This window comes from Homarus americanus, unplaced genomic scaffold (assembly GCF_018991925.1).
Source record: "Homarus americanus isolate GMGI-L3 unplaced genomic scaffold, GMGI_Hamer_2.0 scaffold31788, whole genome shotgun sequence".
NCBI classification, from domain to species: Eukaryota; Metazoa; Arthropoda; class Malacostraca; order Decapoda; family Nephropidae; genus Homarus; species Homarus americanus.
Genome location: NW_024747736.1, coordinates 1 through 13,764, shown reverse-complemented (window position 1 = coordinate 13,764; position 13,764 = coordinate 1). Strand labels below are relative to the sequence as shown.

The following is a 13,764-nucleotide window of genomic DNA, read 5'->3' as shown; positions in this document are numbered from 1 at the left end:
CCTGTAGTGGCTCCTGTACCTCATTGTAGTGTCTTGGGTAAGGAACCATTCAGTGTTACAGCTCACAAGGCAGCTCTGTTCTTAAGTATTGTTTTTAAGTATCGGCAGTGTATGATGAAGCTGGACGCACCAAATTTTTCAGACATAAAAAAATGTTTCAAGTGTCAGTACTTGATGTAACAATTCAATTAGAGGAAATAATGTAATGCCACACTCCCTTGTACTTGGCAATGGAGTTAAACAAGGTGCTGTCTTTAGGTTTATATGAATTGCTATCTTCGGCGACCTATGGTGTAAGGGTCACCGTACTCGCCTTCCAAATGAGTGACCCCAAGTTCGATCCTCAAACAGATTAAAACAATAGGCAAGATTTGTACACCATTTGCCTCTGTCTACCCAGTAATAATTCTTTAACACTGGGTCAAACAGTTCGTTAACTCACATGTGATTGTTGATGTTGCTGCCATCAGGTTCTATACATTAATTATTCATGCTCAAGTGACCTTAGTGCCGGCCAGCAGCAATTTATTTTATCCTCTGTTACAAGAAGTATGATTTAATAATGTTTTTAAACGTATTGGTTGTTCTTGTTATATTGTTATAATGTACTTCATCATCTAAGGTAAAGCATGAACATTCAGTTAGTTTATATATTAGACAACAGATATAATTTTTTTATCACCTGTGCTAATAACTTTTAGCATATTAATGACATAAGGAAAGTGATCCATTTGTGTGACAGGTATGATAGTGTGTAGAGTGACACACAGAATCCTTACACACGTGTCTTGATAACTCAGATACAACATTACTGGAGACCGACGCTCACAGTCATATGGTGAATAGTCCGGCAGCGAGAGGGACCAACCTCAAAGTGTTTGATATAGTTGTTCTCTTTTGTCATTATTCTTCTATAGGGTCTGTGAACAGTTCCAGGTGGGTGTGGAGTTCTCACCTTGTCCAGGATTTTTTGGCCAAACACAAGATCACACAGGTCCGGCAGGCTCCCTACTCTTCTGACATGGCTCCCTGTGACTTTTGGCTGTTTTCTAATATTAAGATGCCGCTGAAGGGTTCGAGATTTGAGGACACAAATGAGATAAAGAAATTTGCGACAAAGATCATGTTGGCGATCCCAAAAAATGACTTTACAAAATGTTTCCAGCAATGGAAGGACCGCTGGCCAAAGTGTGTTGAGTCCCAAGGGGCCTACTTTGAAGGGGATTAAAGTCTGAACTCAGTCAGTAAGCTTGTTTTTTTTCACCGGCTAAAGGTCGGATACTTTTCGATCAGACCTCGTACAGTACTGGATTAAGAAAAAATTAATGTCACAATTTTATTGAAAAAAATCGAGAAAAAAAAAGTCAATATAATATATATGTTTTCACATGGCTTCACACCCCCCCCCCTCCCCCAGTGTGGGAACCACTGGTCCCACACTTTGCAGAACTTTCTCAATACTATTGATCTTCATATTCCAAATGCACTTGACGTAATTGCTAACTATATGGCAAGACTTATAAAGGTACTGTATCTATGAGCAAGGAGCTCTATGTGAAGCTAAAGAAAGAGATATATTCAAGATATCTTCTTGCCACTCAAATACTGGAACTTGGTGAAATGCTTGAGCATTATCTCCGGTCACAAAAGTAACTTGATAGATATTGCAATTTTTGTAATGCTACAGTTGCTCAATGTCACGTTGATTCAACCAGATATTACTCCTTCAGTGGACTACAGTTTTCACATATTCACCAGTAACTCTTGGAAAACAAAACTCTAGATCTAAAGATTGCTTTGATCAGGCCTGCACTCTATAGATGGGCTACAAGCAGGCAAAGTCCATGAGAGAATTTGTAGCAAACAGCTTTTCCAATGCCAATGTCTACAAAAATAAGAGAGAAGTGCTACAAAAGCTCCAGACTTGGACAACCACTCCACTAAGACAGTTAACATTTTTATTGGGTCACAAACAACTCTGGTGTTAACCCACACCCTCCAGTACAATATAAGAGCATCCACAGTTTCCTCAAACCAACAAACATTAGTTTGGATAATAATAAATTGCCCAAAAGGAAAAAAAAAGTGCATACAATGCAGGCTGCACATATGAATCAAACCTAGAAGCAAAAGGAGATAAAGAAGACTCCTGAATGATTTCATACTTACTGTCCCCAAGAGCAAAGCTTTGATTAGAATCCAGGGGTACTGTGTAATATAGCAGACCCTTGCCATTCGTGGGTTTGCGATTTGTGATTTTGACGAATTGAGGGAGGCAGATGGTGGCTAGCTTGCGAGCCTTTTTCCCGCAGCAGCGCAACAAGTCACCCCACGCACCCACAGCGTCTCTTCTCCCCATGTTCGTGCTCAACCATTGCTTGTGACGCAGCATCTCATGTTGTACTTTCAAAACTTTAGTGTTTCTGTGTGAAATGGCCCCTAAAAGAATGCCTAATGTCAGTGCTAGTGAGGGGATAAGTGCTGCCGTGGCTGGTCAGTTGCTTGGTATGGGTATACAGTAGTGCACTAAGGTAGTATAAATTGTTATTCGCAGTTTTATCCTATTTGCGCCATTTCTTGGAACCTTTCCTCCGTGAATAACAAGGGTTTACTGTACTTCTCAGTTAACATACGGTTACACTCTACAGTAAGTACTGCACAGGCATCCCCCATTTTGTGAAGTGGTTCCATTTTTTTAAAACTTTTCATAAATCAGATCATATTATCCCAGACTCCCATTATAAGAGCCGAGATAAGTTCCTACGAAAAAAAATACCCATAACGTCTTAAATTTCCACCAAAACATGTCTTACTGTTTTTTTTTGTGTACACAATAATTATAAGCCAAAAATAAACACAAAAAGTAATATACATGCACTACAGTACAAATTTATTTTTTTTCCTGTACAGGTTGTACCTCTCTAGTCCGGCAACCTCGGGACCTGACCGGTGCCGGACCATGGAAATTCACCCTTTTTCTGGACAGATAGTAACTTGCGCTTACGTTAGCACCACTTTTACTGCTTCGTGGTCTCTTTGAAGACAAATTGAAGGGTTAAATGTCATACAGTAGCTTCTCAAATTTCGCGAATTTTTAATTCAACGTTTTTTTATTTGGACACAAAAAAAAACACTACATAATTTAAAATTTTGACGGCAGAAACTCGAATTTTGACGGGTTTGAGCGGTCCACCAACGTTTAGGCGTGCACAATCGTGTAAACAGCGTCATTTCTCTTATGCACAAAATATTCATTATTGTTTATTACTGAATGTCTTTTTTATTGAATTAATGTTTATGTGTGCAAAATGAGCAATACAATTCATTAATAATACGTAGAATATTAAAACACACGAGGAAAGGAGACAGCATTGTTTTCGTTGATTACAAAACCAGTGACTGCTGTACAAATTAAAACGCTCATTAAGTAACATTAATTAGTTTTTCAAAATAAAATATTGTGCTTCCCATAGCATAACAAAAACATATTATACACTTAACCCTTAAGCCCCGGGTTAGGATGCCACTGGCAGTAACCTCCCCCCCCCACACGGGGGAAATTGAGAAAAATCAAAACTTAACCAAAAATAATTTTTAACCTTTTTAAATGTAAAATAATAAAAAATAAGTAATAAATACTATATATTGACCCTCCAGAAACTTCCCTGGCAGTGCTGAGGAAGGGAGGGGAGAGGGAGATAAGGGGACAGTGTTGTTTTGACAGCTGAGCTCGTGGTCACCTGCGCACTTACCAGCCATTTTTAGCTTGCCTTTGTGTCCGAGGTGGCCAATAATGCATGTGTTTACCGATCATAATACTTATTTGCTATAAATAATTCATTTAGAATATTTTATTTGCACTATTTTTCATAAAATGTGCTCGGCAACATACACACGCAGTCGGTCGCAAGGCTGTCTGGATGACCTTGTGTTTGGTAAAGCAAGTAATGAATAAAATGATAATAATGCCACAAATAAATACATTTCTAACAAAATCATAGCATTATTTTCCAGTAATATTACACTACAATACAACGACTGTACACTAATTTTAGCAATATTACTTTGATAAAACATGATAAAATGAACAAACAATGGAAATGAAACAAACAAAAGTAGGTTACATTTAGGAAGCTTCCCTGTGGCCGAGCGTGTGGCGTGACAGGCAAATAGTTACACTGGAACCTGATAACCAGCACTGGGCATTTAAATACTGGTGGGAAATGGTGCATGTCTTAGTACATCACCTGGGGCATAAGGGTTAAAATACAGTACTGTACTATTTGAAGAGACAGAAGATAAAAGTTTATCTAAAATATCTAAAATATTTCTATATAAAACTTAATATCATATTTAACATGAAATAAATAAATAAATAATATTTTATGAGGGAAATGTGGCATCTTTTAAAGCACTTTATAGATACTGTATACCTTTAAAAAAAAATTATGATTAAAGCAAGAAAACTTATTATGAAAGCTCATTACCATATAAGAAAAGTATCTATATTAAGTATCTTCAGTCAGTATGATACATCTAAAACCTCCTTCAAATACATGGTCACTGCATATACCTTCACAATGCATATTCCACAAACCAGTACAGTATTCTCTCATATACTACTTAAATCTGCATATTCACTCTCTTTATCTGCATTATAATATCATGCACACTTTTTCTCTGCATAGTAATATTCTCTCACATATTCGCTTTCTGCCCTTCTCTCTTATAACCAAGAATTCACAATCGGTTAATTTCAAAACTAGTCAATCCCTCAATATAAGTACATGAAGCACTCAACCAATAACTAAGAACTTTGTGTTAATTATCTTATTATCCTTCCTGCTATTTCCTGTCTATATCTAATACTAAGTACAAATTATTCTCTCTGGGCATTCATCTCACCTTCTGAAAGAATGATGTATACAGTATTAGGTTGAATATCAAACAATATGATTGTTATGTAGAAAATTAAGTTATCTAAAATTGTACATTATGTTGGGGAAAATATTTTTTGGCTGTATAGAAAATAAATTATGTTTGGTACTTACTGGGAAATCTGTGCAGTCCTCAAACTGTAGGGAATTTCTACATGTGGAAAATCCTAAGACATGAACTTAGAATAGTTTATACACTTCTTTCACTTTCAGGACATAATACAGTAAAAACCCCATAATTCGAATTACAGTATTACCCCGCCTAACGCGGTTTCAAATAACACGTTTTTTCATATACGCGGTGCCTCGCCAGAGCTGAACTTTCACTTAACACGGATTTTTTCCACATATACGCAGTGAGTGCCCGGCTCGAGACACTATTTTTAGATTTGCCCCACCCGCCACCCTGCCTGACTGCCTGTTTTAGCTCATAAAATTCATACAAATTACCCGGCCAGAATATAATTTACATTGCTGGAATTCTTATAATTTGGTGATCATTTTGAATATAAACATTATATATTTTGCATTAGACATACAAATTTTAAATAAAATGTTTTCTCTGAGTAGATATGTTCTCTTTTGTGCAAAATATATGACATTTATATTCAAAATATTCCTGGTCTTACAAGGAATGTCAATTATATTATCCTAACTTTAATCTGAGGTATTATTTAATACAAAATGTTAAAATTTATTTTTTTCACCCAACATCTCTTGAAGGGAGGATTGGTGGGGGGTGGGGGGGACCGCGCGGTTGGAAGAGGGGGGGAGGCAAGGTGGGGTACTTTGATTGACAGATAGTGTCGTGAAGAATATTTTTTTTTATTAACTGAAGATATTCAATTATACAATGTCAATTGTATTATCCTAACTTTAGTTTGAGGTATTATTTATTAAAATTTAGTGGTTTTCCCCCAAAAATTTCTCAGAGAGGGAAGAGCCAGCAGTGTAGTGTGAGAAGAGGGGGAGGGAGTTGAGTCCATTATTTGAATGGACATTAACTTGGCGACTGTATTTCTCTATTTCTCTTAAGTATTAATTGTGTGCATGTACCATCATAAAATTAAGATGTTATTTTTACTACAACATAGTTATGCGTCTTCAAAAAGTGGAGTTTGGGGGTCGGGCCGGTTTCTATTGGAATTAATCCCATATGTTCTGTTGTTCACTTAACGCGGATTTCACTTAACGCGGGACCCTCTGGGTTCTATTGACCGCGTTAAGTGGGGTACAACTGTACAGTAATATGTGCTCTACCCATTACATATTATGAGATTTAAAAAAATTTGAGGGACACCTCCTGGGAATAAAAAAAAAAAAAGTATTTTTCCCATTATGTGCCCCAATCAAAATTTAAACATTTATAAGTACAGTACCTTTGTACCAGATTTCGTTGCTTGATCCCTGGTTATCAGATATAATGGCTCAACACTCGGCAATAATGGAATAACAAGTAGAAAAATGCTTGCATAGTAGACCGTAGATTTACACTCCATGACTCACCAATGTGAACTGACCGTTACCAACACGCATGGCACATATAGTACTTGTTTACACTGAAGCGGACGGTTGCTTCCCATGACGACTTGTGCGTTATAGTATATATTCATTAGTCTCTCATAATCTGCAATTTTACCAAATACATACTGTATTACCAAATTTTTAATACTGTATACAACATACAGTACTGTATATTGTAATATTTCAAAATGTTACCAAATATTATGAAATTTGTAATATATATTTTGTAACAGCAAAAATTTACAGATTATGAATGATTTCCAATTACTGTAGAGGGGTACGAATTATGGAGTTTTTACTCTATACAGTATACAATATATAATCAGAGTTCCCGGAGCCAAAAGGAAGCTAAAACAACCAATAAACTCTTACCTGATAAGTGATGAATTAAAGGTTGCCACAACATATGTACAGTATATGTTCTCTATGGCTGCTCTATTAATGGTCTTTTGGCTATAGATATCAAGTTTATTTCCTGCTATGCCCAAGGCACAGCCAATAAAAACACATTACCAGTAGGAGAGAATCATCTAAAATATATGTTGGGAAAAATTATCATTTTCATAATATCACCCAAACTATAGGTAACACACTACAGTACAGGTAAATTCTCTACCTGTTTAGATGCATGATAGTTTCTTGCCCAAAATATTCAAAAATTTTCATCTCATAAAATTTGTGCAATTATGATGATTTCCTGAGTAAACTATCACCCTACAGCTACTAAAAGAGCAATATGCTTCACCAAATTATTTTACAGTTCAGTAACCAAAAGGAATATGGGAACCCATTGTGGGAGCATAGTATATCTTAAATCTAGTGTTAAAAACCTAACAATAACTCATCCTAAATTTTGGGGATGGTTGTGTTAAGAAAGGAGTGTGTTTAGAAAGAGGAATTAATTGTACTAGTGATTAATTCTGATGCAGTTAAGATGAAAATATGAAATATTTAAAAATAATACCCAATCTATAAAATTATTAATAAATCATGGTTAACACTACTGTACTTCCTGTTATGTATCTACTCAGAGCACTTCCTTAACTAGGGCATGTGGACAGTTTCTGCAGTGACTACTCAATATTGATTTATTCTCACTTCATAACAGTACCACTGCCATATACAGCATGTAATTTTTCCTTGAATACTATTTCAACTCACTTTTTCTAATTGGAGGGAAAACTTCCAATAAATTAAAATCAGAATATCTTACAATAAGCATCATATTAATCAAGTTTGTACAATGATTTCAGACATGGTTGGTAAGGATGTTACTTATGGGGGCTGGGGTGGCAGTATCATTACCGACTATGGAAGAATTACTACTGATGACTGTGGCACTACTGTTGATGGTGAAGGAGTTGTTAATGAGTGTGGTGTCTAGTTCTTCTTCTTCTTCTTCATCCTCAGCTTCGTCATTGTCAGCACTATTAACAATCAAACTCTCTCTTTCCACTCCCTCTGTGTCAACCAAACTGCAAAAACAAAACTTATATTAGCAACCAGTTCAAGTAGGATTAGAATATACCTTATTTGCACAGTCAGAAGCTGCACCTTTTATTGCACAATAAAATAGAAGTAATTGGGGTGCAAATTAAAAAAAAATTACTATCCTGGGTTGGATGGTATTGAAGTTCAGGAGCCCAATGAAGCATCCATACCCACAGTGTCTGTAACCCGTAATGGTGTAATAAAACACTGAATCATTTATTGGTATTGTACTCACTTCACCATAATTATTCTTTATCTTCAAGATACAGTATTGGTACAGCATTTATATTCATATGGTAGATTTAAGAGGTTACCTTAACCCTTAAAGGGTGGGTATATTTATATGTGCTGCAAATCGTGTAAGATAATGTTGTTCAAATACATGTAGAACGTACCCTAACTGAGATATTAAAATATTTTGCACCATTAGAAAGCTGAATCTTTTGCTAACAAATTCATATTAAGTCCACAAATACATGAAATAATAATTTCTTGGAGAAATCAAGAATTGAACTGGGAGTATAATGAACCCTCAAAGATTTGGACCCAGAAAATCTGGATTTCGGAAGATTCGGACAAAATTTGGTGGTCCCGGGAGCTAATAAGCCTCCCTAAGAAGCATTCCACAAAAACAGAGCAAAGATCATCTTAGGCCCATGTAACTAAGATGTCAGTGCATGGGACACAGGTACCCGAGGCGGGAAACATAAACAGAGTTGTCAATTGTTGTTTGTGGGAATATTATTTCATTCACTATTAATGATACAATGTTTCTTATTATGTTATTGTAGGTATATAAATAGTTTATATAATTTGTTTTCAAATTAGACTACAAGATATGTATTTCTCCCATACGTACTGTATTTCAATCATACCTCTAACGGGAACGAGTGAGTGACCACAAGTTAGTGTGTCATCTGCTCTTGTAACTCTCCTCCCTCCCTGCCATATTTCACTGGATTTACTGTTATTATTAGTGTTTATTGATATAATAATGCTTTATAGTGATTAATCGTGGTTAGATTCGTCTCTGTAACCACCAGGCTACTGGGCCAAGCTATGAGGGGCTATGGTTGTTTTTCAACTCGCATTTTCGGTTAGATATTCGTAACTTTCTTCATTTATTTTTACTCAGTTACATGCACACACCTTCCTACATACATTTTGTGAAAAAAAAAGTAAAAGAAATAAAAGAAATAATTGTCCTAAGGGTAAACAAGTAATGGGAGGAGAGTGCAAAGTGTAGGGGAATGGGGAGCGTTGCTAGGGAATCGGCATCCCAGTTGGTCTTCGTTACTATGATGAAGCAGGGAGTGTATGCAAATGGCGACTGTGTTAGTTTTTCAATTGGCTTTTATTTACTGATTTGGCAGAACAGCATGCCCTTACAATTCACGGATTTTTAATTCACAACCTTCGATTATTCGCGGATGACACCCTGTATGTACTCAAGAATGTCTACGGGTAGTTTTAAAGTTGGCGGCTGGGCCATGTGCACTGACTCCGCCTCAGTCCATGTTAAACATATGTCCGTTTCATGCTTGTGCTACTCTGCTCTCCTTACAACTGTGCTCCTTGTGCTTGTGATGGCTCCCAAAGCCCTCAAGCATCTTCATCCAGCCGCAGGAAGGTGCCCAAACAAGTGAAGAGAGAAAAGAAGGTCTTGCATTTCTCCCATACAGATGCCTGGCTACTCCTGGCATTGTATGCCTGACAATGGGAGCGGGTAAGGGGAGTGAGTGACTGCTAGTTAGCACATCATCTGCAGTTGTAACTCTCCTCCCTCCCTGCCATATTTCACTGGATTTACTGTTATTATTAGTGTTTACTGATATAATAGTGTTTAATAATGATTAATCATGGCATTGTAGCCAGCTTTAACTCGCAACTGTTACCACCAGGCTACTGGGCCAAGCTGTGAGGTGTTATGGGTTTTCAACTTGTATTTCTTAATTTTTTACTCATTTACATGCACACACCAACCAAAATTCATACATATTGTGAAGAAAAAAAAGTAAAAGAAATAATCGTCCTGAGGGCAAACACATAACAGGAGGAGAGTGCAGAGTGTAACTGGTTGGGTGCGTTGCTAGGGAATCGACGTCCCAGCTGATCTTCGTTACTTTGGTGGAGCAGGGAGTGTATGCAAATGGCGACTGTGCTAAACTTTCATTTAGCTTTTATGTACTGGTTTGGCAATAGTATTCTTTGTTGTAACTTATTTATTGGTAGTATTATTATTTATTCCTCACATTTCCTGGTATTATATACAGTATATTATTTTAAGAAAACTAAGGCTGTGAGGTGTTATGGTTGTTTTTCAGCTCGTATTTTTGGATAGATATACGTAACTTTCTTCATTTATCTTTACTCAGTTACATGCACAAACCAGCCTACATACATATTGTGAAAAAAGTACAATATTACACAGCAATTACCGACATCCTTCATGTTGGGTTGGCTAAATGGCTACAAAAGAAATTCTGTAAATTTGATCTACTTATCAACCCAGCTGCTGCTCAGAAGCCATTCATTCTAGAGACAGTAATTGCTGTATGGCAACCCAACTTTAATAACAAAGCATGTCTTGAGGGGATTTTTTGTGCGTGTGTGTGTGAACTTGGCAGGTCGCCAAGTTAGATGTCATCATAGCCACATCGCCTTACTTCTCCTGTGATATTGTTATTTTTCGACTCATAATTATGAGTAGATACTGTGCAAGTATTTTTATTTGTTTTCTTTTACTGTACTCTGTTACATGCGCACACACTTGTCATACAGAATGCCCCCCCACCCATCAAAAAAAAAAAATAAGTGATTATCTTAAGTTCAAAAACAAAGATATTAAACATTTCTTATGTCCATGGTAGTTAGTGTGCAGCTTCAGTGTTGTGTGCACTTATTATCATGTTACAATTAAATAATGGGACTCAATGGGAAAATTGGTCCCGCGTAACGGAGATCTACATCACAAAAACATTTTCAAGGATAGATCCCTTCCGTAACCCAGAGGAAGCCAGTATTTATTACAGTAGTATAATTTTTATTTATTCCTAACATTTACTGGTCCTACATTATATGCACAAGTGATGCAACCCTGGTGCCTAAGGTCCGTAATTGCCTTGGATAATGAGGAGTATCTATTGAAATATATGTGGTGAAAGTTGCTGGCTGAGAAAGCATCTCCCCTTATTCAAATTAATTCTTATGGGGGAAAATTGCCCCAATATTCACAATTTCGTTATTTTCAATGACTTTTAGGAATGCCTCCCTTGCGATAACTGGGGTATTCCTGGTACAGTATGCACGTGACACAGTACAGCCGGGCAGTCACCCAGCTGACCCAATGCCTTAATACATATGTTCACTTCCCACACATACACACACATGCTCTTAATTTTTTTTTTTTTAGTTTTATAATTTCTTTATTTCTAAGCCACATTAGAGTATTGTAATGATTTCTTTTCTTCTCAAACAAGCACAGAGACACGATAAACATACTGAGATAAGGGAGAAGGATGGTTTGTTGATCCTTTATATAATGTACTTTAAACCTTTGTTATCAAACCACTATAAAACTATTTAAAATTCAGATACTGTACCATGTGGCAACAATGGTACATATTCTGTTACGAGTAATACTATTAGAAATGTCGTTTGACAATAAATTGACGATACGTATTTAGATAGCCAAGCAACTTATGAATTACACTGGTGTCAATATACATTACTGGACCCTCGATAAAGAATGATATTAGGTTCCTGAAACCTCAATTAGTTGTGAATCATTCTTTACTGAACTTCTTATGGGAAAGAGGGCTAGGGTCTGAACATCGCAAAGATTGACTTTTTTAACTATAGTACGTATGCCTATTTTCATCCACGATGGCGTCACAGCAGTAGAGTACTGCATTCACAAGAGTACTGTACTGTACATAACATAAAATATGGTAAGAAATGATTTATTGAGAATCGTGCATGTCGTATTCTCTTTACCACCGATCAACAACTAACCATCACCACCCTGCACCATCTCCCTACTGTACACCCATTTTTATCAATCTTATGATGTCAAACAACAAGCATGGAATTATTGTGATCCTAATACTACTCATAATAAAATCACTGGTACTGTACTTCCCAAGGTAAAACTACTTTGTTCAGCAGCACACCTCCATACATTATTTGTTACTTATGGCATTATAAATTTTATGATTTGACAGATAAGGATGGGTGTTTTATTCATATTTTATTTTGCGTTATTAACGAGGTTCTGAGTTATGAATAAATCAACTTATGAACGGGTCCTGAAATGTAACCCGTTCATTATTCAGGGGCCCCTGTACAGTATACAGATTCATCCAAGGCAAACACTTGGATGGATGCCAATATGCAGAAATTAAAAGCAATATAACATTTACGAGACAAAAACTTATCATATTTTCTACAAGATCTGGAGAAAAAATATAACTTAAGTGTACATCTATTATCTATACTGTAATTCAAAATTTATATTTCTTTAATATTGTATACCATCAGCTTCAACTACAAAGAAAATTATATAAAGTTAAATTTACCTGTACATGTGGTTTCTTCTCCAACACTTTCTATGAAGATATTTCATTCCATCCATCAATGGGTCCCAGCTTTCATAATGTGTGAGAAGTGAGACAGCAATAAAAGATGTCATCATGGGAATTGCACCAATATAAATTAGCAGTGAATACTTGATGCCCTTGAGCCAGATGTCCACAAACATTGTCAAGGGAATAGTTAAGCTCAAAGATAAAGTAGCCATCAATGATGAAGTAAGGAAGCATCCCCTGCAAAATAAAACACCTTCAATTACCAAGTAATTCCAATGTAGGTCAAACAATTATAGAAGGTGTTAACTAAGAAGACAATTAAAAAAAAAAAGAATCTTTACTGCAAAAATTTTTTCTTGCATTATCAGCTAAGAGAGGAATGTATGATATTCTCTGAAACACTTCAATTCAGAAACAAATTCAGACTTTATTTCAAGAAATAAAGTATAAAGGTAAGCACCTATTTGGTACATCCTTTTTCTCTTTTATGATACAGTGGCTACAATCAAGAACATATACACACACACACTGTTCGTTTTTGTCACTCATCCTCTAAACCGCTAAGACACATGCATTGTGCGATATTGTTCCCTTCCACAACAATGCTCAAAGACATCCTTCTACATTTTCCCTGTCACTTTACACAATCTAGCATCCTCAAACCACAGAGTCCATTCTCAAAAAGTACTTGATGCCATACTGTCTAGTCAGGCTCAAGATGATTATAAACTAACCTAAGGTATCATATTGTTTCACACAGAGTAAGCACAGATACTTCTTTTAGCTACTGTACCTATAGTTTTTTATTTTCCTTTTTTATGATGGTTTTTCAATAATCATAATCTATGGTTTAAACATATGGGAGATAATGGCCGGAATCAACATTTCAAAGAGGTCATGGTCATCAGTGCCCAACCATAAAAATTCTGGACATATTAATCAAATATCATAAATGAGATTGACTATATCAATACTTTGTTATAAATGGTTTAATTGATAAAGCATTACTAACCAAAGCCAAAGAAGTTCAGACAGGACAGTTCCTACTAAGCCATTGACAGACATGTAGAACAGCTGTTGCAGATTTGGCAACTGAAATGTCTCCCATCCAAAAACATCCAACAGGGGGAACCCGGGCCACAGAATGATGGTATTGAAAAAGCCCACAAATCCTGGAGAAAAAAAAATATTAATAAGAAAACAAATTAAGTTAATTCAATACATTC

The 13,764-nt window shown here is 36.2% G+C and overlaps 1 protein-coding gene across 1 annotated transcript; it reads right to left on the bottom strand.

Moving 5' to 3' along the window:
- Window positions 1-6,915: 6,915 nt before the first annotated feature.
- LOC121879845 (solute carrier family 35 member F5-like) lies at window positions 6,916-13,740 on the bottom strand. The gene is made up of 3 exons (XM_042386632.1): window positions 13,551-13,740; window positions 12,530-12,775; window positions 6,916-7,936 (listed from the first exon to the last, which is right to left on the bottom strand). Exons 1-3 carry the CDS (start codon window positions 13,601-13,603, stop codon window positions 7,711-7,713), a joined length of 525 nt encoding a protein of 174 aa, XP_042242566.1. The 5' UTR covers window positions 13,604-13,740; the 3' UTR covers window positions 6,916-7,710.
- Window positions 13,741-13,764: the final 24 nt, after the last annotated feature.